The sequence below is a fragment of the Macaca fascicularis genome, chromosome 17 (assembly GCF_037993035.2).
Source record: "Macaca fascicularis isolate 582-1 chromosome 17, T2T-MFA8v1.1".
Taxonomy (NCBI): Eukaryota; Metazoa; Chordata; class Mammalia; order Primates; family Cercopithecidae; genus Macaca; species Macaca fascicularis.
Genome location: NC_088391.1, coordinates 28,933,327 through 28,960,034, shown reverse-complemented (window position 1 = coordinate 28,960,034; position 26,708 = coordinate 28,933,327). Strand labels below are relative to the sequence as shown.

The window sequence follows — 26,708 nt, the reverse complement described above, 5'->3', positions numbered from 1 at the left end:
CCGGGTTCACACCATTCTCCTGCCTCAGCCTCTGGAGTAGCTGGGACTACAGGCGCCTGCCACCAAGCCCAGATAATTTTCTGTATTTTTAGTAGAGATGGGGTTTCACTGTGTTAGTCAGGATGGTCTCGATCTCCTGACCTCGTGATCTGCCCGTCTCACCCTCCCAAAGTGCTGGGATTACAGGTGTGAGCCACCACGCCCAGCCAACAGAAACTTATTTCTTACAGTTCTGGAGTCTGGGAAGTCCAAGACCAAGGTCCCAGCAGATTCTGTGTTTGGTGAGGGCTGCTCTCTGCTTGTTGCTGTGTCCTCACATGGCAGGAGGGATGAACACTGTCCTCACATGGTGGAAGAGACAGAAGGGCAACAGGCACTATGGTGCTCCCTTCAACATTTTTTTTTTTTATTTTGGAGATGGGGTCCTGCTATGTTGCCCAGACGGGAGTGCAGTGGCTGGTCACAAGTGTGATCATAGCCCACTATAGCCTTGAACTCCTGGCCTCAAATGATCCTCCTACTTCAGCCTCCCAAGTAGCTGGGACCACAGGTCCACACTGGCTCCAGCCTCTTTTATAAGAGCACTAATCCATTCATGAGGGCAGAGGTATGATGACTTCATTACTTCCCCAAAGACCCCACATCTTAATACTAGCACATTGGGTACTGGCTTCCAACGTATGAATTTTGGAGGGACACAGATGTTCACACCATAGCAATAGGTGAGAGAGAGAGAGATAAGACTACACAAATTGCAGCAATACAAAACTGTAAGTAAAGTTCTTCTAAGGTTCAGAGGGAAAGATATTACTCCTGGCTGGGAAGATAGTAACAACTAATACTAATATAGCAATTTCAAAGAACTTCCACATGCATTTTAGAATTTGATTCTCACAAAACCCCAATGATTCAGGATCCTCACTTATAGATGAAAAGAGGATTCAGGGCAGATTATTGACTTGCCTGGACTTGATCTGATAGGATTCAGCCCTGAGACCTGAGTTTTCAGATTCTGAAGATCCTTCCACAGCACCATGCTGGGAAAGCTTCATAGAGAAGGTGACCGCGTGGGATGAGTATTCAAAGAGGAAGTGATGTTGACAGGCAGAGATGGGGCAGGGCCATCTGAGCAAGTCAAACAGCAAAGATGTAAAAAGTGGAAAGGTTAAGATATGCTTGGAAAAAGGTGAGCAGAACATGTTAGCTGAAGCATGAGTCATGTGCAGGGCAACCAAAAATAAGAAAAAGTATCAGCCAGGCGCGGTGGCTCACGCCTGTAATCCCAGCACTTTGGGAGGCTGAGACGGGCGGATCACAAGGTCAGGAGATCGAGACCATCCTGGCTAACACGGTGAAACCCCGTCTCTACTAAAATACAAAAAATATATATATATTAGCCGGGCATGGTGGCGGGTGCCTGTAGTCCCAGCTACTCGGGAGGCTGAGGCAGGAGAACGGCATGAACCTGGGAGGCGGAGCTTGCAGTGAGCCGAGATCGTGCCACTGCACTCCAGCCTGGGCGACAGAGCGAGACTCCGTCAAAAAAAAAAAAAGAAAAAGTATCTTGCACTGTGGCTGCATCACATATGATCTCAACCACTAGACAGTTTATTTATTTATTTTAATATATATATTTTTTGAGATGGAGTTTTGCTCTTGTTGCCCAGGCTGGAGTGCAGTGGTGCGATCTTGGCTCACCACAACCTCCCTCTTCCGGGTTCAAGTGATTCTCCCGCCTCAGCCCTCCAAGTAGCTGGGGTTACAGGCATGTGCCACCATGCCCGGCTAAGTTTTTGTATTTTTTTTAGTAGAGACAGCATTTCACCATATTGGTCAGGCTCGTCTTGAACTCTTGACCTCAGTTGATCCACCTGCCTCTGCCTCCTAAAGTGCTGAGATTATAGGCGTGAGACACCGAACCTGGCCCTACACTGAGTTTAGAAATGACTTGACAGACAATGGCAGAGGGGAAGGGTATGCTGATTGGGAGCAGAGGTGAAGTCTGGAAGATCTGGAGAAATGAGTCAGATTGCTGTGGAGGGATGGGGGAGGCAGGCGGACTGCCTAGGAGGTGTTAAGGTAGTCTTGTGGGTGGCATGGGAAGAAGAGAGAGATGCCAGAAACACTGAGTGGTGAATTAACATGGTGACTAGTTGAGGGAGTTGAGGGAGAGACAAGAAGTAAAGATGGCTCTTAGCTTGAAGAGGTGTCCCTGGAAGAATGGTTATGCCAATAACAGAGTGGTGAGTTTGCAGAAAGAAGCTGACTTAGGAGGCAAATCAGGAACTCCTTTTCCCGTCTGTTATGCTTGTGTTGCCTATGGCATACTGCTACCTGACTGACTACTGGCATGACTCCCCATGCCTTGGGAAGGTGGAGAGCGAGTCAGAGGGTTTGACTGACCCCTGGGCTGAGGACCCTTCCTGTCTCCCCCGAGACCCCCTAGTCCTTCATACATGTGCCTGATGAATACAATGCTTGGTATATGGTAGACACTCACAATATGTGTGGAAAATAAATTCATTTAAAATAAGAGCTGTCAAGTTTCAGGCCAAGGGTGATGATTAGGGTGAGGCAAAAGAGAAGGAGATAGTTGCTAACAATGAGAAACACCAAATTTGAGTCCCTGGAGGTGGTCATTTCCCAGAGATTAAGGTCTCCAAGGTCTGGTGCAGGCTTGCACTTTTTACCACTTGAGTGGTAAAAAACTTGATGAAGTCAAGGATGTAGAAAGACTGTGGTGTCAGGGTGCCACATTTGTGGATGCTGAAGTTACCAGGGATACTGGCAAATAATAAAAATGACTAAACTAGATCCAGGCAAAAGGGCGGCCCTGCTTTGGACTGGGCGTGAAGAGAGGTGGCATAAGGTAACCTGAAAAGGGAATACCTACTAAATTATAATAAAGACTGAACAACAGTCTGAAATTTTCTCTTACATTTAGTCAAGGAGAATGGCAAACACACAAGTTCTGTTTCCTTAAAACCCAGAGTTGAGCTAATGTATTCTTTCTTTTTTTTTTTTTTTTGAGACAGAGTCTCGCTCTGTCGCCCAGGCTGGAGTGCAGCGGCACGATCTCAACTCACTGCAACCTCCACCTCCCTGGTTCAAGCGATTCTCCTGCCTCAGCTTCCCGAGTACCTGTGACTACAGGCATGCACCACCACGCCCGGCTAATTTTTGTATTTTTGTAGAGAAGGGGTTTCACCATGTGGGCCATGGTTGGCCAGACTGGTCTCAAACTCCTGACCTCAGGTGATCCTCCCACCTTAGCTTCTCAAAGTGCTGGGATTACAGGCGTGAGCCACTGCGCCCCACCTAGCTAATGTATTCCTTCTAAACTCATAGCTGGTGTGTGTGCGTGCGCGCGCGCGTTTCCCTTCAAATGAGTGGTTAGACTAAGATCAGGTGTTACAAACTGAGGACCTGATATTCTGAAGTGACTGAAATGCTTAAGTCTATTAACAAAATGTGAATTAACATTTAAAAATAAAGAGAAAAAGAATCTACCTTTTTGGTGTTCCTTGAAAAGTGGAATCTTCTGGCAACACTGGGCCACAGTCCAATATGACTAGAGTATCTGAAGCCTGTGTTTATCAAGAGGCCACACCCCCCACTCAAAGACGAATGCCCCTGGACATAGCTTTGCCACCAAAGGCTTCTGAGGGCCTCAAGCTCTTTTTTTTTTTTTTTTTTTTTTTTAAGACGGAGTCTCGCTGTGTCTCCCAGGCTGGAGTGCAGTGGCGTGATCTCGGCTCACTGCAAGCTTCGCCTCCCGGGTTCACGCCATTCTCCCGCCTCAGCCTCCCAAGTAGTTGAGACTACAGGCGCCCGCCACCACGCCCGGCTAGGTTTTTTTTTTTTTTTTTTTTGTATTTTTAGTAGAGACGGGGTTTCACCATGTTAGCCAGGATAGTCTCGATCTCCTGACCTCGTGATCCACCCGCCTCGGCCTCCCAAAGTGCTGGGATTACAGGCTTGAGCCACCGCGCACGGCCAGAGCCTCAAGCTCTTTAAGGCCCTTTTGGTTTAAAGATTGTCCTTTTTGATCCCGTCATGGTATATTCCTACCAACTTTTGACCTCAGTTCAATTAAATTATAAGTACTACAACATTACATACCTGCTCATGTCTACCATAGATTCTGAAAATTAATTAACATACAAGCTAATGAAGCTCACCTGCTCCAGAAAGCAGCTTTTTTTGTTTGTTTTTGAGACAGAGTCTCCCTGTGTCGCCAGGCTGGAGTGCAGTGGCGCGATCTCGGCTCGCTGCAACCTCCGCCTCAACCTCCGCCTCCCGGGTTCAAGCGATTCTCCTGCCTCAGCCTCCAGGCGCGCGCCACCACGCCCAGCTAATTTTTGTATATCTAGTAGGGAAGGGGTTTCACCATGTGGCCCATGGTTGGCCACACTGGTCTCGGTCTCTTGACCTTGTGATCCGCCCGCCTTGGCCTCCCAAAGTGCTGAGATTACAGGCGTGAGCCACCGCACCCGGCCGAAAGCAGTTCTTTATCAGTGCAATCCATCCAAATTTCCCTGTTTCATTCCTTCGATGCCCCCGGAGGGAGTGGGAGTGCTACACAGGAAAGTGTGCGACCCAGGGCTTGGCTGCTGCCTGAAGGCTAAGATTATGTGTGGTGGTAGAACAAGAAGTGTTGGGGGCATGGAAATACAGGGACTGCCAGAGTGAAGGTTGCAGAACCGGGGTTGGGAGGATGATGAGAAACTGGGCGACACTAAAGCGCCACTTCAACAAGTATTTATTGCGTATCTACGACGTGCTAGGCATTGTTTTGACACTAGAGATTCAGCAGTAATTCAACCAAAGTACCTGCTCTCATTGAGCTGAATTCCCGTGCGGGCAGCCAGGTAACGCACGTAAACACTCGTATCACGTAGATACACATGTACATGTCAGCTAGAAATAAATGCTATTTATAAAACTGAAGCAGAGCATGGACACAGCGAATGAAGGTGGCTGCTATTTGGGAAGACCTCCAAAAAAGCGAGACTGCGAAGCACCCGCGGTTGTTCTTTTTCTGATTTTCTACCTACCCGCAGCGAGGTGCGCTCCCAGAAAGCTCCGCCCTCTTCCTCCTGATAGGGCGCAAGGTGCCAGGGAAGCTCCCCTCTCTTCCCCGCCCAGAGGCCGCCTTGTGGGGGCGGAGCTTTGCGCCCAGCAATCTGAGCGCGGCGCGCAAAAAGCCGCGCGCGCAAGGGTCCCGGCATTCTCCTCGTTCGCACTAGGCGTGGAGAATTACCCCAGGCGGATCGTGGCATGCTGGGAACTGTAGTTGACGACCGCTCCCCCGACCCGCGCCTGAGGGGCGGTAAAAGCCGCCAGGTCCGGCTCCATTTCTGACACCAGACTTGCAGCACTCAGGGGTTGTGGAGAGCCCTAGCAGGGAAAGAGGGCAGGGTCATCCCGAGAACCAACTGGCACGTCCAGCCCGGCGAACGCCCAAGCCGGTCGCCGCCCCCGGTCACGTGTCGCCAGCCTCCACGGGCGCGCGCCGCTCTCAGCACTGTTCCCGCCCCACCCGGCCCGGCAGTCTGCCCGCGCCTCCCCCGGCGCTACTGCCACCTCGCGCTCGGAGGCGTCACGGAACGTGCTCTCCTCTCACCCTCCCCCCTCCTGCTCTCCTCCTCCTCCCCCTCCCGCGCCGAGACTCGCCGCCGCCGCCGCAGCCGCAGGAGTAGCCGCCGCTGGAGCCGCGCGCAGCCATGGCCGAGAACCCCAGCTTGGAAAACCACCGCATCAAGAGCTTCAAGAACAAGGGCCGCGATGTGGAAGTGAGTGTGCTTCCGTGGTCTCGGCCCGCCTGGCCGCGCCGGGCCGGCGACGCGGGGAGGGGCGGGGGGCCGGCGCCGGGCTGGTTCTCGTCGGCTTGTGGTCGGCCGGAGTTGGCCGCCGCCTCCCGTCACCGCGGCCCCGGGTTGGGCGGAGCGGGCGGTGAGACGCGGGCCGGGCTGCAGTCACCCTCCGAAGCTGCCGGCGCGGCGACCGGGAAATGCCGGGGTTTTCGGCCCCGTCACGCGGGCGCGGCCTTGTGTCGGCGAGGAGGGGATGTGGAGCTGAGGCGGGGTCCGCGGGCCGGGGCCGCCCGAATGAACGGGGATGCTGCCGCCCCGGCCCGCCGACCGCACAGCCGAGGGGGCGGCCGCTGCTTGCGCCCGCCGCTGGTGCAACCTTCCGCCCGGTGCAGCCCCCTCTGCGCCTCCCGCGCGGCTGCACATGGAGCCTCGCCTCTGCCGGTCCCGGCTGCTACCTTCTGCTAGCCGGGCCCAGGCGGGCGGTGGCGGCCCGCAGAGGGGGGTGGGGACCAGCCGGGTAACTGACTTGTTTGAGGGTGATGGATGGGGGAGGGTAGGATGCGCCAGGACCATTTTCTTATATTCCAGTGCTCGTCTTTGGACTAGTCGTGCCGAGCTGTTCTAGCTCATACTCCTGCAACTGCTGGCATTTGGAGCGAGCTGAAGGTGGACAATAGTTTGCCATCTATTGTGTTCAGGCTTCGGAAAAGAGGTTGTTCTGACCTCCGCTCATAGGACTTGTTTTCTTAGCCTTTCTTGGAGTGGGGTGTGCATAGAGTGATACAATTTCTTTGACACGTTTTACTAAAATAAATTGGATACATAGGGTTCATACGTCCTCTTACGTACCTCTTGCTCCAAGCTAGTAGAATTTCCAAGTGGTTGCAAAACTAAACATTCATCGCGGTCACTCAGTTAGTTGCTACTCAGCATGTTGCCATTGTCTCATTAAGGTGACATTAGCAGGTACTATTTGCAAACTCGGCTTGTTGAGGCAGCGCTAGAGGTCTCTCTGCAGCTACTGAAAACAGTAAGTATAATGCACAAACTTCACTGGGACCGTGACCTTTGGATTTGTTAGGGGGAAAATAGTTTTAAGGCCACAGCCTTCTTTTCTAATACTAGCCGACATGATTTGCAGTTTTGTAATTTTTGGTAAGAAGCTGGTGTGATTAAGAGGTGTGTATTTTATCCTATCTTAAGGAAGGTTGTGGGGGTAAATACACCATTCAGCGTTCTATTTTGTAGAGAAACAGACAAACTCAGGCCGTTTTTCAGAGCTACAAAATTAAATACTAGTAGGAAAAAACCTAGGGAGATATCCGTGGAATTCCCATTTAAATGAGTCAAAGATCATATATTCTTTCCTGGTCATGGTTAAATATCCTTTGTGAGAAATACATCTAAGCAAAAGTAAAACTTGGGAATAGACACAAGAAATTTTGGAACTGCCTCCTGTTATCGGTCCACTTGATGACAAGTGTTAATTTTGAACTTTTCCCATTAGGAATTTTTCTTGACGCCTACCCTGTTCCAAATAAAAATGTATTGAAAAATACTCATATTGTTGGTACAGAAGAACCAGTAACATTCTTCCTTCTCTTGGATATTGGTACAGGTTTTTGTTTCATTGTTTACCTCTATTATTGTGTTATGGTAGCTCAGTGATACTTAGTAAGGACTCCTGCACATAATAGGTACAAAACAAATATTTGCTGATGATAAGAATGTAACCAGTGACTTTTAGATGCATGAAAAAGAGCATGGTTGCTAAGCCATTCAGCCTGGTGTTGGTCACAACATTACATTTCTCGGGACTCTACAGGGTAACTAACACATGAAATAGACATTCAAATGGTAGTTCTAATGTGACAGACACTGCGTTAAGAGCTTCATGATACCTTATTTAATCTGTGTAACAAGTGTATGAGTTAGGTGTGGCATTATCCCCACTTTACATGAGGAAAGTATTTTTTGAGACGGAGTCTTGCTTCTTTACCCAGGTTGAAGCGCTCAGGCACTCCTAGCTCAGCTGCAAGCTCAAACTCCTAGGCTCAAGGAATCTTCCCACCATGGCCTCCCAAGTAGCTGGGACTACAGGCAGACACCATCACACCTGGCTAATTTTTTAGTCTTTTGTGGAGACAGGGGTCTAGCTTTATTGCCCAAGCTTGTCTTGAACTCCTGGGCTCCGGTGATTCTCCCACCTCAGCCTTCCAAAGTGTTGGAACTACAGATGCTAGCCATCACACCCAGCTGGAACTTTAGGTACAAAACCTCAGTGTGCTTATGTAGCCTGTGCATGTCACTCAGTGGATATGGGTATTATTTATTCACTGATTGTCTATGGGTATCTATCAATGTTAGGTCTTGGGGATAAGGAATAAGATGCAGTCTGTACCTCAAGGAGTTTACAGTCCAGTGGGGGTGATAATTACAATGCAGAACAACAATTGTTACAGTGTAGTATTCCGAAAATGCATGCCAAAAAACTACTTGGAGGTGAGCAGAAAGGGAAGATACTCTGGTTGATTTCTAATGAATGAATGGGAGTAAGCTGAGTGTGAAGGATGAAAGAAAGGTGGCCAGGCAAAGAGCGGGAGAAGACCGGTGGAAGAAAGGGGCATTCCAGACCAGAGGGAGCAGTAATTGAAGAGTCCTGAGAGAAATGTAGGAGAGAGAGAGACTGAAAGGTAAACTGGGGTCAAATCTGATGAAGGGCCTTTATTGGGGATTTAGGCATGTCTAAGAGTAGATAACCATGCTTAGTCTTGTCCATTAGAAACATAGTACAACTTAGCTCTGTAACTGAGTAGTTGTGGTTATCAGGCTGTTCTAAAACAGTGAGATGCACTTTGATAAGCTGTGATGCCTATTTTTTCACATACAGGATAGACAAAAGCTGAAACATGTTAGAAATTGTAGAACCAGCTGATACACAAGATGTTAGGTGCAAGAATAAGATACATACTTGTTAAAGAAAATAAAAGGATAGAGTTATGCCAGGGGATTGTGAGTAGAGACAGGGTTGAGGAAGAAAATTTCTTTATCATTCAATCAAGAGAGACTTTAAGAGATTTTTGGAGAGGAAAAAAAAAATGAGGTTAGTATAGGAAGTATGTACCAAACTTAAAAGGGGCGTGTTAACTGGTGAATAAATATCCAGGTAAAAAAGAAGAGTGATTATATTAAAGAGAGGAGACTTCCAGATGGCCTGTGTTGGTCCAAGAATATCTTGTGGCAAAGAGTTGCTTGGAAGCTTTTTTTTGATAGGGAGATCTGAAGGAATTTATTCCAGAGCAAAGAGGAGGTGTAACATGATTAGAGCAATGGAAAGGGTGACAGGGCAGTTAATACCTAGAATTCATTTTGGAGAAATAGTGCTGCTATCTGGTCTGCAAGGAAGAGTTTTCCAAAAAATTAAGACTGGGAATGGCTACAACCTGGAATGAGGATTTGATGATGCTGTTCTTCCTCCCTCTTCCTCCTCCTTCACATTCTTTTTGTAAAGATCACCGAAGAGAAAGGGGGTAAAGGTTATTCTGAGGTTTATAGATGGAGGAAGGGAAGGAGTAATTATTATCACTGATAGAAATTTGGAGCTTGGGTAGGGGAATGGATTTTGTAGTTAAAACTAGGAAGTACATATTGGAAGGGAAACATTTCCTTTTATTTGTCCTGGAATGTGCTTTTTAAAAAAACAAAACAAAACAGGGTCTGGCTCTGTCACCCAGGGTGGAGTGCAGTGGCCCAATCTCAGCTCACTATAACCTCCACCTCCTCCCGGGCTCAAGCCATCCTCCCATCTCAGCCTCTTGAGTAGCTGGGACTATAGGCACATGCCACCACACCCGGCTAATTTTTGTGTTCTTTGTAGAGATGGGGTTTTGCCATGTTGCCCAGGCTGGTTTCAAATTGCTAGCTTAAGTTATCCCCCTGCCTTGACCTCTCAAAGTGTTGGGATTAGGGACCTGAGCCACCATGCCTGGTCCTGGAATGTGCATTTTAATACTAGACCTTTTCATGTAAGGCATTGATTCTTAAAAACTTTTTTCCTGTTTTCAAAGATAACTTGTAGAAAAGTGTGCAAAACAGAAACGTTCTGTTTAATGAATACTTACAAAACAAATGCTCAGGTAACTGCAATCCAGGTCAGCTTCTCATTTTCTTGCTCCTGTGTATCTCAAGGATGTGACATTTTCATTAGTAACAGTAATTAATAATCATTATTTTAAAAACCTTAACATTTATTGTTTACAGTATACCAGTGCTAAGTACTTTATATAGATTATCTATTTAATCTTCACAACAGTCCTATCAAGTAGGTACTATTGTTATCCCCATTTACTGCTGAGGAAATTTGAGGCCTACAACTCTTAAGTGGCCCTGAGTCTTCCATTGGGTGTTAAGTGGCAAAGCCTGGACTTATATCAAAGCTTGATGCTAAGCAGCCGGGCGCAATGGCTCACGCCTGTAATCCTGGCACTTTGGGAGGCTGAGACAGGTGGATCACCCGAGGTCAGGAGTTTGAGACCAGCCTGGCCAACATGGTGAAACCCCATCTCTACTAAAAATGCAAAAATTAGCCAGGTGTGGTGGCTCATGCCTGTAATCCCAGCTACAAAGGAGGCTGAGGCGAGATAATCACTTGAACTGGGGAGGTGGAGGTTCCAGTGAGCCGAGATCGTGCCACTGCACTCAAGTCTGGGTGACAGAGTGAAACTCTGTCTCAAAAACAAACAAAAGCTTGATGCTAAAGCCAGAACTCTTGCTTACTGTGCTGTACTCCACCGAAGGGAATCTAAGACTTGACTTGTACAAACCATGCCTGAAAGTTAGTGAATGGGGAAAATATCAAAGAAATATTGACTATCAATCTCAGAAATTGCTATTTCTTTTTTTTTTTTTTTTTGGAGATGGAGTCTCGCTCTGTCGCCCAGGCTGGAGTGCAGTGGCCAGATCTCAGCTCACTGCACGCTCCGCCTCCTGGGTTTACGCCATTCTCCTGCCTCAGCCTCCCGAGTAGCTGGGACTACAGGCGCCCGTCACCTCGCCCGGCTAGTTTTTTGTATTTTTTTAGTAGAGACGGGGTTTCACCGTGTTAGCCAGGATGGTCTTGATCTCCTGACCTCGTGATCCGCCCGCCTCGGCCTCCCAAAGTGCTGGGATTACAGGCTTGAGCCACTGCGCCTGGCCTAGAAACTGCTATTTCTATATTTTAAAACCTTGCTAATAATTTTTGATGAACTTTATTATTAGATTTATTTGCCTTTTTATCTTTTTACTCTTGCAAAGTTTTCTTCTTATCAGCAAGGAGCCAGTTAGTTGGTTTTACCAAAAAATGATAATCCATAATGGGCTAGCACTTAAGCTTTCTGCTTTAGTTTCTGATACTAGGGCTAATATATATTTTCTCACCTGCAAAATTCAGTTAGCTCTACCAGACTTGCTTCTGTCTCTCTGGAACCTCCAATGGTAAGTGGCAGTATCTGATTGTCCAAGTTTAAAACTCTATCCTTGACTCCCTTCTCTTCCCCTCCTTCATCCTTTTCTGTATTAGTCATCTGAAGAACCCTCATGTTTGTACCTGTTACCAACCTTACTTCCACTGCCCCTGGTTTAGACCCTTACCTTTCTTGCCTGAACAAGTATAATAGTGTACCTAGCTCCTCTGTGTTCAGTATCTTCTCTCCCCAGTGTATCTTGTGGATTGATCTTTCTCAGATCTTTCTGTGTTACTTTCCTGTTTATGATTCTTCCCATTGACTTCAGGATAAAAGTCCTTAGCATGCCACACATAGTTATAAGACTCTACCTTTTTTACCTCACCTTGTGCTTTTTCTTATATCTCCTTTGTGCCAGCTGTGATAAAGCTGGAGATGCTTGAGTAACCAGTAGTTTCTTCTTCATGCCTTTGTATATGCTGTTCTTTGTGCTTTCTTTTGGCCGTCTGTTGAGTTGGAGCTCACTCTGGCAACCTATCTCTTCAGTGAGACTCCATATATCTCTGGAACACCAAGATTACAATTCTGCCACACCATATCATTCTGGTTAAAAACAAAAAACAGACCTTTAAAAATTCTCCATGAGGCCTTTCCTGACTTATAGCATACTTGGTACTATCAGTTCCTATTCTTTTCCTTCTCTCTAGTGTTTTCCTAGGTGAATTTTCCTTCACCTATTTGGGATAAATTGCTGTGATATACAACAAATTCTGTTTGTGTATAGCTGTTCGAGTATTTGGGCTCTGTCGAGAAGCTCACTGAGAATAGATAACCTTGGATGTAACTTGAAACACATGAAACGTAATAGAGAAGAGAGACTAGATGGTATACCTGAAAAAAAGTCTGCATTTGGGAATGAAAGGTTCAGTATTATTCTAAGACATTAGTTTTCTTTTGGTGTTGACTCCATGGCATCGATACTGTTGCCTAGCCCACCTTGAACAGCCTGTTCTCCTATAATGTATTTCTGTAACATGAACTCACTCATACTTGAATGATAAATAAGAGTGTTAAGGCAAAATTCATATTAGTTCATATGTGATTTTTAGTAGCACATTAATGTTTAGCACTCTCAAATAACAGCAGTTGAACATAAAGTACAGAAACACAGTTGAACGGATCAAGTCCAGGAGTATGCGTATTGGCCATGCACCCGTGTTCTGCCTCTTGGCTCTGTTTAACCATGTGCAGTGTCTAAAGGTGCTTACGACCATCTGTCCTGTACATTTCCCTCTTTCTTCCTAAGTTTGAAGAGCGTTGAGTGTTTCAGCAATCTATATGTCATAGAGCAGACAAACTATTTTTGTTGTTGTTGTTGAGTTCACTAATGGGGCATATACTGCTTCCTGGTTCTTGGAGTTCTCTTTTTCAGTCAGCTTTGCTAAGTCTTCTTCTACCCTTTGAATGTGGTAGGCATGGCTTGGGATTCTGTCTACGATTCTTTTATCTATAGACTGTTTTTCTTGCTCATATCAGCAGCTCCCTTGGCTTTAATCATCATTTCAGTGTGGGGGGACTTAAATTTCATAAAATCATCATCTGGAAATTATTCACATGAGCATCTTTTTAGCTTCTCAAGCTCAAAGTGTTTAAAGCCATGTTCTGCCTTTGTTTTTTCTTTTTTCTGTTTATGGCATCATCACCCTCACTGTGACCTGAATTTGAAACTTGAGAGGCTTCTTGGACTTCTTTCTCCTCTTCCACATTCAGTCAGATGCCAGTTATGTAGCTCGAATCTCTGTGCTGTCTCTGGATTTTGGCCCTGCCTCTATATTCTGCTGCCTCCAGCCTACTTTAAGCCTTATTACCTGTCACCTTCCTGTTTAAAACTATCTCCAAAGTGGTGTTCTTCCTCTAGTTTATGAGATTTTTCAGTGAGCCTGATGCCTGATTATTTCTCCAGATTCAGCCTTCTTCCCCCACCCCCTTAAGCCCTAGCAACACTGAACTTCTTATATGCTTATACATAATCTGGAATCCCGCCTGCCCCTCCTCGCCAGTGCTATTTCTATTCTCAGGGCCATCTTGCTGACTGGAATATCCTTCTCTGCCTCCTGTTGCCTGGCTAATTCCTACCACTTTTAAATACTCAACTCTGGGTAGGTACCATTCTTTGCTCCTGGAAGAAGTCTGAGTGTATCTTTCTCATTGCAATTATGATAATGTATTCTAATTAGATTTTATTTTTCTTACTAGATTGTGAGCTTTTTGAGGGCACAGACTATGTGTCTTCATTGCCTACCACTTAGTACAGTGGCTAGAACCAAGCAAGCATTAAAATATTCCTTGAATAAATACATCCTAGGCACCACAGACACGATAATTTTCTCATGTATTTTTTAACCGAAACATTTACTCTTTTAGTGCCTTTTTCTACTGCTTCCCAAATCAACTCCAAGCTTTTTATTATGACAGGTGAAGTTCTGGGAGATTAAGGCATGTACATAGTGAATGAATTAGTGATTAAGGCTAATTTATATGGCTAAGTAACACTCCTTTATATGTATATACCACATTTTGTTTACCCATTCATCTATGGATGAATACTTGGGTTGTTTCCAACTTTAGTCTGTTGTCTCCCAACCATTTAAAAATGCCACTAATTTGTTCAGGTCAGTTTTCTTATATTAAATTGCACTATATGAAATTGCCTTTTTCCAGGTTTGTAACAACAGCCAAGTATTGGCAATTTCATATGGTTTAGCCTAATAGACTGTCCTAATTACTGGGTTTGTCTGTTTCCTTCTGGTGGTGCTTAACTGGTTCCTCTTTTTTTTTTTTAATCACCCTTTGGATATTTTGTAATCTGGAAGTTTTTTAAAAAAAATTTTAAAACATTTTTGAGACAGACTCTTGCTGTTACCTGGGCTGGAGTGCAGTGACATGATCATGGCTCAAGCAATCCTCCTGCCTCAGGGTCTTGAATAGCTAGGACTACAGGTGCACACCACCGTGTCCAGCTTATTTACTTTTTGTAGTGATGGGGTCTTGCTATGTTGCCCAGGCTGGTCTTGAACTTATGGCCTCAAGCAGTCTTTCCTCCTCAACCTCCCAAAATGCTGGGATTATAGGCATGAGCCACTGAGCCCAGCCTAAACTGGAAGTTTGATTTAAAGGCTTGATTAGCTTCAAGTTAAGCTTTTATTTATTTATTTAAACTTCAGTTGGTGATAGTGTGTACTTCAGAATATATCTCAGTAATGATAATAAGATTCATCATAGGGTTCAGGTGATAAAGAACAAATAGTTTAATGCCATGAATGTGAAAGTTATTTAACAGTTTGTGAAGTGAATTTTAGTTATTTGGGTGAAATGCTGCATGAACTGGGTGAAATGTGACATGAACTGGATGACATTTCAAGAAGTGGAAAAAAAAGTAACTTAGTATCCAGTAAAGGAGTTACAAAGTGTATTTCTAGAACTTCTAACTTCAGAGTCAGTAGGATTTTCTTTCTATGACTGACACCACTCCTCAGTTGACTTTTTGTTTAGTTAGCATACGGTTTGGCTGTACAGTTGGCCCTTTGTAACCTGTGGATTCGTAGGGCTGACTGTACTGTACTGTATCATTTTATAGAAGGGACTTGAGCATCTGCAGATTTTAATATCTTTGGGGGAGGGAGCATCTGCAGCCAACCCCCCGAGGATACTGAGGGAGGACTGTATTCTCATTTTCAAGTCTATTCCTTTATCTTGGAGGTAAAGGAATATTAAAAGTATAAGGAGGACGTAGCTATCCTTTTTGCAGTTTTACTATTAAGAAAAATTTTGTTACAGCATAGCCAACATCAGCAGTTAAAATGTGGTAAAATAAATCTTGACTATATTTACTTGGAATTAATCATTCTCGGTTTTCTGGGTTAGGGAGGTTGTATATATACAAGATATTACTTTATTTTGACACCTGCCTTAAATCGAATATAGTTTAGCTGTTTTCTTGATTCTTGAGAATCACCATTATGCATGTGGATATTGGGTTTTGCTTTTATATAAGTGATGCCTTCAGGTTGTTAGATTAACAGGATTTTGTCCTTGATTTTTATGCTTGTGGAGTTTTTGCTCTTCATAATTTTTTTGGCATGTCCTTCCCTTGCTTTTAGTCTATTAGCTTTCTCTTTGATACTGTCAGCATGTTTACCTGTGGTAGCCCCTGTGTTTCTTTTTATTTGATGCTTTACATATTCTAGTGACTTGGGAAACAGATTATTAAACATTTATTTAGCTTTTTTTTTCTTTGAGACAGGGTCTTGCTCTGTCATCTAGGCTGTAGTACAGTGGCACAATCACGGCTCACTGCATCCTTAACCTCCCAGGCTCAAGTGATCTGCTCAAGTAGCTGGACAGGTGCATGCCATCATGCCCAGCTAATTTTTATGTTTTTTGTAGAGACAGGCTGTCGCCATGTTGCCCAAGCTGATCTCAAACTCTTGGGCTCAAGCAATTCATCAACCTCAGCCTCCCAAAGTGCTGGGATTACAGGCGTGAGCCCCCGCGCCCGGCCTGTTTAGTGTTTTCTACATGCTGTGTAGACATCATTAGGTACCAAAGATTATAAATATGAAAATATTCCCTGATCTAAGGAAGTTCAGTTTAGTGGGAGAGACTGATACTTAAGCATATGGCTAGTGTACAGTGTGATAAATTCTATGATACAGGTACATAATTTGTAAAGTACTATAAGAGCATAGAAAAAGTGTGACTGTACCTGGGGAAATTTAGTAAGGTTACACAGAAGGTCATACTTGAGCTAGGTCTTGAAGGATGAGTTTGCCAACTCAGAAAGAAAAATAGCATGAATAACAGTGACTGTGTCATGGAGTCTGAAGGTTTGGCATGTTTAAACTGCAGCTGATTTGGGGGGTATCATATCCATTCTCCTGCTTTTGGAAACAGCCTTCTGATTTGGCCTTGGGAAGCTACATTTCTGCCATTGGATATCTCATGGTGGGATTTTTAATGTAGGTGATCCTGCCTCTGGTTAATTAATGTACCTCACACTTTTCTGGCTAACACAAATTAGGCTAATTCTGTCTCTGGCATTTAAATCTTGAGTGAGCTGATACTGAGACCTAATTGATTCATCCTGACAGAAGTACTGTGAAGGTAACCATCCATTAATTCCTGCCGGCTAGATATGTGGGAGTTGCTTCCATAGGCTTGATTCTTCAGCTTTGCCTTGGTTTTGTGAATTACTCTATATTCTACCAATAAATTCACTCTTCCCTTTTTTTCTTCTTTTTTTTTTTTTTGAGACGGAGTCTTGCTCTGTCGCCCAGGCTGGGGTGCAGTGGCCGGATCTCAGCTCACTGCAAGCTCCACCTCCCGGGTTTACGCCATTCTCCTGCCTCAGCCTCCTGAGTAGCTGGGACTACAGGCGCCCGCCACCTCGCCCGGCTAGTTTTTTGTATTTTTTAGTAGAGATGGGGTTTCACCGTGTTAGCCAGGATGGTCTCGATATCCTGACCTCGTGATCCACCCGTCTCGGCCTCCCAAAGTGCTGGGATTACAGGCTTGAGCCACCGCGCCCGGCCCCCTTTTTTTCTTCTTAAATTAACCCAAGTCAGTTTCTGTTGTTTGCAACATAACTCTAAGGTAATCAACTGTCTTGGTTTGCCTGGAACTGAGGTAGTTCCCAGTATACAGGACGTTCAGTGTTCAAACAGAGAAAGTCCTGGACAAACCTTAACACGTTGGTTGCTCTAATTGAAACAGTTTGGGTGTAAAGATAATGAGTTCTCGGAATCCAAATGTTGTTCAGATGAAAATATTCAGTATGCAGCTGAAAACGGTGCAGAACTAGCTTGCTTCAGTTATGTCACTCAGCAGCTATTCGAATTATTTACTAAGTGTGAGGGATAAAACAATGAAAATAATGATAACCAGTAATTGTTGAGCACATAACTATGTGCAAGGCACTGTGTTTATATGAATAACCTTAAATAATCCTCACAAAGTTTACATTATACAGAAGAAGAAAATAAGTTCTTCATTTCTTCATTTTCTTCTTAATTTGTTAAGAACATACGGTTAGGAAGGGGCAGAACTTGCATTCAGTCCCAGATTTCCGACTTTAAAACTCCATGCCCTTAATAGCTATTTTCCTACTTTACCTCAGGGTTCCTGCTCAAGGAATGTGTAGACTAGTATGCAGATTGTGTGAAAGCAAGTAAATATTTCCAGTAATGGAAGTGTGTACCTAGTAGAGCGGGCACGTGGGGAAAGAATCACCTGAGTTGGCCTGGATGAGTCACGGAAGGCTTCATGGAGGTGATTGTGCCTGAGCTGAAAGTAGAAAAATGTGTAGGTATTTGTGGTAAATCTTGGGCAAGCCTGGAAGTAAGAGGAGACAGTGTGATATGTTCTGGGGAACTAAAGTAATTCAGTATTTCTGGCTGGGCGCGGTGGCCTTACACCTGTAATCCCAGCACTTTGGGAGGTTGAGGTGGGCGGATCACCTGAGGTCAGGAGTTCGAGACCAGCCTGGCCAACATGGTGAAATGCTGTCTTTACTAAAAATGCAATAATTAGCCAGGTGTGGTGGCATGCACCTGTAGTCCCAGGTACTCCAGAGGCTGAGGCAGGAGAATCGCTTGAACCTGCAAGGCAGAGGTTGCAGTGAGCTGAGATTGCACCACTGCATTCCAGCCTGGGTGAGGAAGTGAGACTCCATCTTAAAATAAGTAAATAAATAAAAATAGAAAAGAAATATTTCTTCAATATTCAGGTGGAGTAATTGGAAATTTGGGTAGAACAGACAAGAGCTAGATTGTGAAAAACCTTTTCTCTGGGGAACATTTTAAATAGTGAAATAGATTTGTGCATTTAGAAGCATTGCTTTGGTTATACCATAGGGGATGGATTGGTGAAGACGAGAAGAGAGTTTGGGAGTAACAGCAAACCCTCAAGGTCTCAGGTAGGTGGCCTGACTATAGCATTGGCACTGAAATTGAAAAGCAGAAAAAGTTATTAGGACTAATCTTTTGGCATATTTTACCTTACAGAATAGAGGTTGGCAAGTTTTTTGTAAAGAGCCATAATATTTTTAAAAAGCCTAAATATTAAGGCTTTGAGGGCCATTCTGCTTGTATTGCAACTCTTCACCTGTGCCTTGAGCACAACAGCAGCCATAGACTGGAGGCAAACGAGTGTGGTTGTATTCTAATAAAGCTTTATTATGGAATCAGTTGGGGGTCTGGATTTGGCTCACAGGCCCTTCCTTCTAGGCTAGTGTGGCCAGTGGTGAAGATTAATAGTTCAAAGCAGTGACTACAGTAAGATGATAATATAGGTGAGGGATTTTAGGGGTAAGAAGGAAAGAGGAGCAGGGGAGTAAACAACCCTGAGGAACCAAATCATATTAGGAGACAAGGTGAAAATGGTGCTGAGGGAGTCTGTAGGAAGCTTAGCAGCAAAATGGTGTATCAGAACTTTAGGGATGAGAGTTTCCTGGAGGAGGGGCAGTAATTGCAGTATCAATTGCTACAGAGAGGAGAGGCATGATGAGATCTTAAAATAAGCCTTTTGTTGTATTTGCTCATTGGGGGCCAGTGAGAAGTGGAAAACTGAGAGAGTGGTGGAGGCTGAAAGCTAGATCATGATGAGCTAAGGAGTGAGTTGGAGTTGAGGTAGTTAGACTAGTTAGAACTTTGGTTTAAATATTTGGTAGTCATGGGAAGGAGGAATCACAGGTTAGCCTGAGGAAGAAGTAGGATTGAAAGAAGCTGTTCGTTGTTTTATTTGTTAAGAAGGGTGGGGGTGGTGTTGACTGTAGGCTAAACTGAAGAAGCCAGAGCAAAAGAGACCTGAGGACTTGGTTAGAAAAGGAACAAACGACTGAGCCTAGATAGAGTAAGTAGGGAGTTGTTAGGGAAGGCAAGTAAGAGATGTAAGAGATGTGGAGAGATCTTGAAGGAGCCTCAGGTGGAAAGGACTTGAAGTACAGACAGAAATGAGGATGGGCTGCATTAGGGGTGGGGAAACTGGAACAAATTATACTTAGTGGCCTCTATTTTCTTTGACAACTTTATCTATAGAGAATGACGGGTTTAAGAGGTAATACTTGAAGGAAAGGTGTTTCAGGGAAAGCAAACTAGGATTTATATAGGAATGAAGGCCCAGCTGAGGTAAGTACTGTACTGGATTGTTATTTTGGTAACAGTAATGAACAGTTTTCAGTTAATTATATCAGATTTAGCTATGAATGCATTCTGGATTTTAGTTAGAATTGTTAAACCAAAATCAAAGTGTAGAAGTCATATTCAATTGAATTGTTAAAAAAAAAATGGGGCCGGGCGCGGTGGCTCACGCCTGTAATCCCAGCACTTTAGGAGGCCGAGGCGGGTGGATCACAAGGTCAGGAGATCAAGACCATCCCGGCTAACACGGTGAAACCCCGTCTCTACTAAAAATGCAAAAAATTAGCTGGGCGTGGTAGCGGGCGCCTGTAGTCCCAGCTACTCGGGAGGCTGAGGCAGGAGAATGGCATGAACCGGGGAGGCGGAGCTTGCAGTGAGCTGAGATCTGGCCACTGCACTCCAGCCTGGGCGACTGAGCGAGGCTCCGTCTCAAAAAAAAAAAAAAAGGAACTAGCAGGAACGTTGGAATTTATTGAGTCCAACTCCTTATTCACAGATATGAAAATTTAAGGCATAGAAAAATAATGAATGCTGTCCACTCATCTAGTTGGTAACCAGGTTTTCTGATTTCAGAAAACCAAAAATCACTTGTTTTTAATTATGTGTTTTAGCATAACACACTTAAAAATTCTGGCTGGGCACAGTGGCTCACACCTGTAATCCCAGCACTTTGGAAGACAAGAGGAGGGAGGATTGCTTGAGGCTAGGAGTTAAAGACCAGTCTAGGCAATATAGTGAGACCTCATCTCTACACAAGATTTAAAAAGTAGGCAAGCATGATGGTTCACAACTGTAGTCCCAGCTTGGGAGGCTGAGTTGGGAGGATCTCTTGAGTCCAGGAGGTGGAGGCCACAATGAGCTGAGATTGTACCGTCTCAGAAAAACAACAACAAAAAAACAAAAGCTCTCTTTTATAAAACTTTCAAACATATGTAAAAGTAGAGAGAATAATATATTGAACTCCCATGTGGCATTTTAAAACAATTATAATTTATGGTTGTTTTGTTTAATTTATATCTTGTTAAAAGAAAGTCCTTAGCCAAATTAAAGAGTTCAACTGAGCAAAAAATGCTTTGTGCATAGGGCAGCCTCCTGAGCCACAGTATGTTCAGAGAGACTCCAGCACAGCCAGGTGGTGGAAGATGTATAGACAGAGGTGCAGAAGCAGTCAGATTGGTTACAGCTCGGCATTTGCCTTATTTGAACATGGTTTGAACAGTTGGCCCCTTTTGACTGGCCAAAACTTGGTGACTGGCACAAAAGTAGGTTACAGTCTGTTTACACCTCCATTTAGATACATTTATAGTTCACTATGTACAGAGAAGCCTTTAGACTGAACTTCAAATATGTAAGGAGACAGCTTTAGACTAAACTGGATTTAACAATCTCTACCCACTTCTACTCTTCCCTGTATTGTTTTGAAGCATAATCTATCAGTATTATGTTTCATCTGCCAAAATTTTAACATATATGCCTAAAAGGTAAGACATACGGTAGTTTCAGTGTTTTTTCCCCTTTTAAAACATAACCCACAATATGGGTTAATGTGGGTTATGTGGGCTAAGCAGGTTGATGTGGGTTAATGTGAGTTCTGTGGGCTAAATAGGTTGATGTGGTTAATTTTTAATTTCCAAAGATGTTTATAAGTTATTATGAGTGGACTTTTTGGAAATAAAGGTTTCCTCGTATTGCAGTATTTTGGAAAGTGATTTTACTAAAAAATAATACAGGCCAGGCATGTGGCTCATGCCTGTAATCTCAGCACTTTGAGAGGCCCAGGTGAGAGGACTGCTTGAAGCCAGGAGTTCTAGACCAGCCTGGGCAGCAAAGTGAGACCCTACCTCTACAAAAAATACAGAAAAAAAAAAAAAAAAAAATCAGCTGGGTGCATTGTCGTGTGCCTGTAGTCCAAGCTCCTTGGGAGGCTGAGGCACGAGGATTGTTTGACCTGAGGAGATCAAGGCTGCACTGAGCATTGTATCACTGCACTCCAGCCCACGTGACAGAGCGAGACCCTGTCTCACATAAAGAAAAAAATAGTGTGACAACTGTTTATGTGGCATTTATATAATATTAGGTATTATAAGTAATCTAGAGATGACAGGTTGTATGCAAATACTATGCCATTTTATATAAAGGGACTTGTGCATCCTTGGATTTTGGTATTAGGAGGTCCTGGAACCTGTATACTTTCTTTGCATTTCCCATTTCAGAATCACAAAAGGAGTACAAATCCAACCCTTCAGCATATCTTTGTGGTGTTTACAGAGGGTGTTAAGACAGATACTGTTATTTTTCTTTATTCAAATGATAATAATAGGGACTGAAAGGTAGAAAGCTGAACAGAGTATGGAGGAAGGTAACTGAGTAGGCATTGAAATAATTAGAGGGATTGGATATTGCATGTGCATTCCTCAACATTTGAATCAGCAAGATAAAAGGAATTAGATAGACTGAGAAGGATGAACATGTTGGCTAAATATTGGGCTACAGATTGTAGAGATGCATATATGGGTGGTAGAGAAAAAGTAGAAATTAGCTTTTGTTATCCTCAGCTAGCAGAGAGCAATGGACTATACAGTTAGTATCTTTTTATAAATTTGAACTGACTATAAGTTTGAAACTACTTCCCATGACTATGTGTATCTTGGTTTTGAAATATATACTTGGGAATGCTTATTGAGGTGCTTTCTTTTGTCTTTAGATTATGCAGAAATAATTTTAGTTAACTTTAGCATGTGGTATTTTAAACAAGGGTCAGAAAAACATCAGAAATGGATAGAAGCATTTTTCAATAAATATTTTGGGAATGGTCCTTGTATAACTTAATTTGTGTACTAATTCATATTATGTATTCACTTATAGTTACATTTCTGCTTATTCTACTTACTAGTAGTTAAAAATTAACTATTTTTTAAAGGGAAGGGGAAGATGAAAATAAAAATTGTGATTCTAAATAAAATCTAAGCATTCAGATACATTCACAGATTTTACAGAGAAAATTTACAAGCTGGTAATTCCCAGTTAGGATTATCATACTATTTAATGATAAAATGCATATTTACTGCTGTGTAATAAGAATACATTCTGTTGGCTGGAATCCTTCAATAGATGTGAAAATAATTTAAAATACTTCCTCATTGCTCTTGGGCAGTTTAAAGTTACTGTCAGGGACTATGGCTGGTAATAACAGTGTGGTTTTCAGTTATCTGTTAGAGTTCTGGAAACCTTGTTTTTGCTTGGAAGAAAGAATTGATACTTGGATGTTAAAGTTCTTTAGGGGCACAGCTGGGTGTGGTAGCTCATGCGTGTAATCCCAGCACTTTGGGAGGCTGAGGTGGGCAGATCTCTTGAGGCCAGGAGTTCGAGACCAGCCTGGTCAACGTGATGAAACCCTTGTATCTACTGAAAATACAAAAACAAAAAACAAAAAGTTCTATAGGGGCTGGATATTTGCTTTTGTTTTCTAAATTTTATGGATGTAGGGCTAGTGCAAACACATTTTTGTGTATCCTGTTGAACTAACTCTTGAAACTTTGGAAAATTTGGAATATTTGAGAGGCTTGGAACTAAATAAATCCAATTTCGGAATACAGAGGAAGAAAGTACATGGGCTATTGTAGTACAAAAAGCATTGTCACTGAATATGACCCACCCCAAGTCAGATTGAACAAACATTGGTTGTACAAACTCTTTTTTCAATATTGTGGAGCCAGAAGGAAATAAAAATGAATGAAACAAGATCCTTGTATTCAAGGGACATATTTAATTTAATAAGGTAAATAATAACTGAAGGCAACTATAAAACAGAACGTGATAGTTTAGTAAGAGTAAAGGAAGTTTGGGAACACAGAGAAAGGATAGTTGTGAATTACAGCCTTAGAGATTTGTGAGGGCTTCTTGGTGGAGATGAACTGGGCCTTGAATGTTTCATGGTTTGACGAAGATGCATAAGTTAGAAAAGCAGAAACAAATATTTTTTAAAGCTGGTTTGTTTGTGACGGTGTACAGCCATATGGATGAACTTCTCCCTAGTTTGTCTCAGCGACCCAGGGCATTAGCATGAGAGCCTGTTAAATCAGTGTTTCCCATCTGGAGCGCTGCCCTAGGGGTGGCCACCCAGGGACTTGGGTGGTGGAGCCTATGTAGCCTTGTCCTTTTATCTCAGTATGCTGTATAAATATTTCCTGTGCGTGTCGTGATGTGAAAGTGGCTGGGAAGCACTATTTTAACTCACTAAATATTTCTCTCCTGGTAATAAATTCTTCAGTGTATTGTTTAGTGTTTGTCAAAAATAGCTAGAATATTTTCTTTTTTCTTCCTTTTTTTTTTTTTTTTTTTTGAGACGGAGTCTCGCTCTGTTGTCCAGGCTGGGGTGCAATGGCATGATCTCCACTCACTGCAACCTCCGCCTCCCAGTTCAAGGGATTCTCCTGCCTCAGCCTCCCAAGGAGCTGGGATTACAGGCATGTGCAACCATACCTGGCAAATTTTTGTATTTTTGTAATTTTTGTATTTTGTATTTTTAGTAGAGTTTCACCATGTTAGTCAAGCTAGTCTTGAACTCTTGACCTCAGGTAATCCACCTGCCTTGGCCTCCCAAAGTGCTGGGATTGCAGGCATGAGCCACCACGCCTGGCTGAATATTTTCATAATGAGAACACATTCCTAATTAGTTGTTTTAGTTACCAGTGCAGGAGTCTTCTGATACGTTAGACATAGCTCTATGCAGCAATTAGGGGGCACAGCCAGGTTTATAACTTTCATTCTAAGTTTTTGTATTTGTGAACGTGATGGTATTATGTGAGGACATGATATGTTTGTGGTCATGGCTAAACTTTAAATATAATTTAACCAACATATCCCTCCCTGTGCTTTTCTTTTGGTAAGCATAGTAAATACTGGACCTATTTTTGAGAAAACTGTACACTGTTTACAGCAGTGCAGGTATTAGGGAGGAAGGGATGTTGGGTAGATCTGTTTAGGGTAAAGATAGCCTTGAGAGGAGGTCCAGAGCTCTCTTGTCTAAAAGGCAGAGAAGGGAGAATGAGCAAAAGAGAAACCTGAAAGTTCCGAATTTACAATCCAGAGGAAACCAGGCAGCTGGACATCCAGGCCTAGGTGTTATAGGAGACCTCTAGTTATGACTGCTGCCAGGTGTTGAATTCGGGGTATAACTGTAGATTCTTGGGGCTGTGGCTCATGTGGCTTTAATTAATCTTTCTCTCTTTTTAAAGAATATATTAATTGTATTGAAGTGGTGAAATTGGAGTCTCTGCTGACTTGTATCAAGGAAAAGGACCAAGACCTGGTGTGGTGGCTCACACCTGTAATCCTAGCACTTTGGGAGGCTGAGTCAGGGGGATCACTTGATCCCAGGAGTTTGAGACTAGCCTGGGCAATATGGCAAAACCTCGTCCCTTAAAAAAAAAAAAAAAAAAAAAATTAGCCTGGGTTTAGTGGCTCACACCTGTGGTCCCAGCAACTTGGGAGGTTGAGGTGGGAGGATCCCCTGAGTCTGGGAGGTTGAGGCTGCAGCGAGCCATGATCACTACTCCACTCCAGACTGGGTGACAGAGCAAGACCTGTCTCAAAAAGATGACTATGAATGGGTTAGTCTTGGTGCTATAGACTTTCAGAATGTGGTTACTTCTTCCTTTCTTTTTTCTTTTGGTGAGGTAGGAGTTATGTGGTGCCTAGAGGTGTTTTAGGGACCTTCAGAAAATGTATAGCACCTTCCTGTTCTTCTTGTTCAGTTCCTCTGCCTAGTAGACTTCAGCAGTGTAAGTTTGGTTTTATAACTACTGTAAAGTCATTTTTACATGAACTCACCACTTAGTCCTAATAATCATTGGAACATAAAATGAACAAAACATTAAAATAGGTGTCATGTAAATGTTATGTATTTATAACACTCTTGAAGGTTTATTAGTTTTTGACTGCTTACAATTTTTTTTAATTACAGGGAATATTTATCAGGTGCCCCAAGTGTTGATAAGCAACACAAGTCCAAGTGCATAATATGGTATTAATAGGATAAAAAATTAGGACATTGGTAATTAAATCATAGAAAAAATAATCTCTGAGGCAGACTAATTTAGAAAGGGCTTTAAATAATTTAAGTACTTCTCAGAATAATTAACATTAAAAAATTACAGAAGTAATACACATCAGTATTTAGCATGATGAGTTTTGACAAATGATTACCCCCTTGTAACCACCATTGCAATCAAAATGTAAATATTTCTGTCTTCGCCAAAGTTCCCCCATAGCTCTTTGCAGTAACCCCTTCCTGTCCCTCACCCTTAGGCAAATATTAATCTGCTTTCTTTCATTGATCAGTTTGCCTTTTCCAGAATTTCGTTTAAATGTGATCACAATACATACTCCTTTTGTGTCTGACTTTTAAAAAATTTAATATTAACATTAATATTTTGTGTACCTAAAGTTCATTCTTCTTAATTGCTGAGTCATATTCATTACATGAATATATCACAACAGTAGGCCATTTATCTACTGTTGGCCATTTGAGTTGTTTCTAGTTTTTGGCAACTGTAAGTAAGACTGCAATGAATATTTGTTTATAAAGCTATGTGTTTGTCTTTTGGATCAATATAAGTCTCTGTGTTTCTCTGTTGGATCAATACCTAGGAATAGAATGGCTGGGTCATATAAGTGTGTATTTAACTGTATTTATTTATTTTGAGACAGAGTTTTGTTTTTGTCACCCAGGCTGAAGTGGAATGGCACGATCTCGGCTCACTGCAGCCTCCGCCTCTTGGGTTCAAACAATTCTCCTGCGTCAGCCTCCTGAGTATCTGAGATTACAGACGTGCGCCACCATGCCCTGCTGATTTTGGTATTTTTAGTAGAGATGGGGTTTCATCATGTTGGCCAGGCTGGTCTGGAACTCCTGACCTCAGGTGATCCACCCGCTTCGGCCTCCCAAAGTGCTGGGATTACAGGTGTGAGCCACTGTGCCTGGCCCAACAGTATTTAGAAACTTCAAAATTCTTTTCCAAGGTGGTTGTACTATTTTACATTCACCAACAGTGCGTGAATTCTATTTGTTCCACATCCTCACCAATACTTTGTTTTGCCAGTCTTTTAAATTTTCATCATTTTACTAAGTGTGTAGAGGTGTCTTACTATGGTTTTATTTTGCATTCTTCACATTCTGTTGATGAAGTTGAAGAGCATCTGAAAAATCCATAGCTTACATCATATTAATGGTGTAAATGTAAAGCTTTCCC

The 26,708-nt window shown here is 43.2% G+C and overlaps 1 protein-coding gene across 2 annotated transcripts in view; it reads left to right on the top strand.

The window, feature by feature from the left end:
* The first annotated feature begins 5,667 nt into the window (after nucleotides 1-5,667).
* The window catches only part of KPNA3 (karyopherin subunit alpha 3), a 97,300-nt gene continuing 76,259 nt past the window's right edge, over nucleotides 5,668-26,708 (top strand). Inside the window, exon 1 of one of the 2 annotated variants that reach the window (XM_005585866.5) lies at nucleotides 5,668-5,795. In XM_005585866.5, the coding sequence (XP_005585923.1) occupies nucleotides 5,727-5,795 (69 nt within the window). In that variant the 5' untranslated portion in view covers nucleotides 5,668-5,726. Of the gene's footprint in view, nucleotides 5,796-5,945; nucleotides 6,847-26,708 lie in introns of those variants that run through there. The other variant, XM_045377361.3, reaches the window with a different exon arrangement.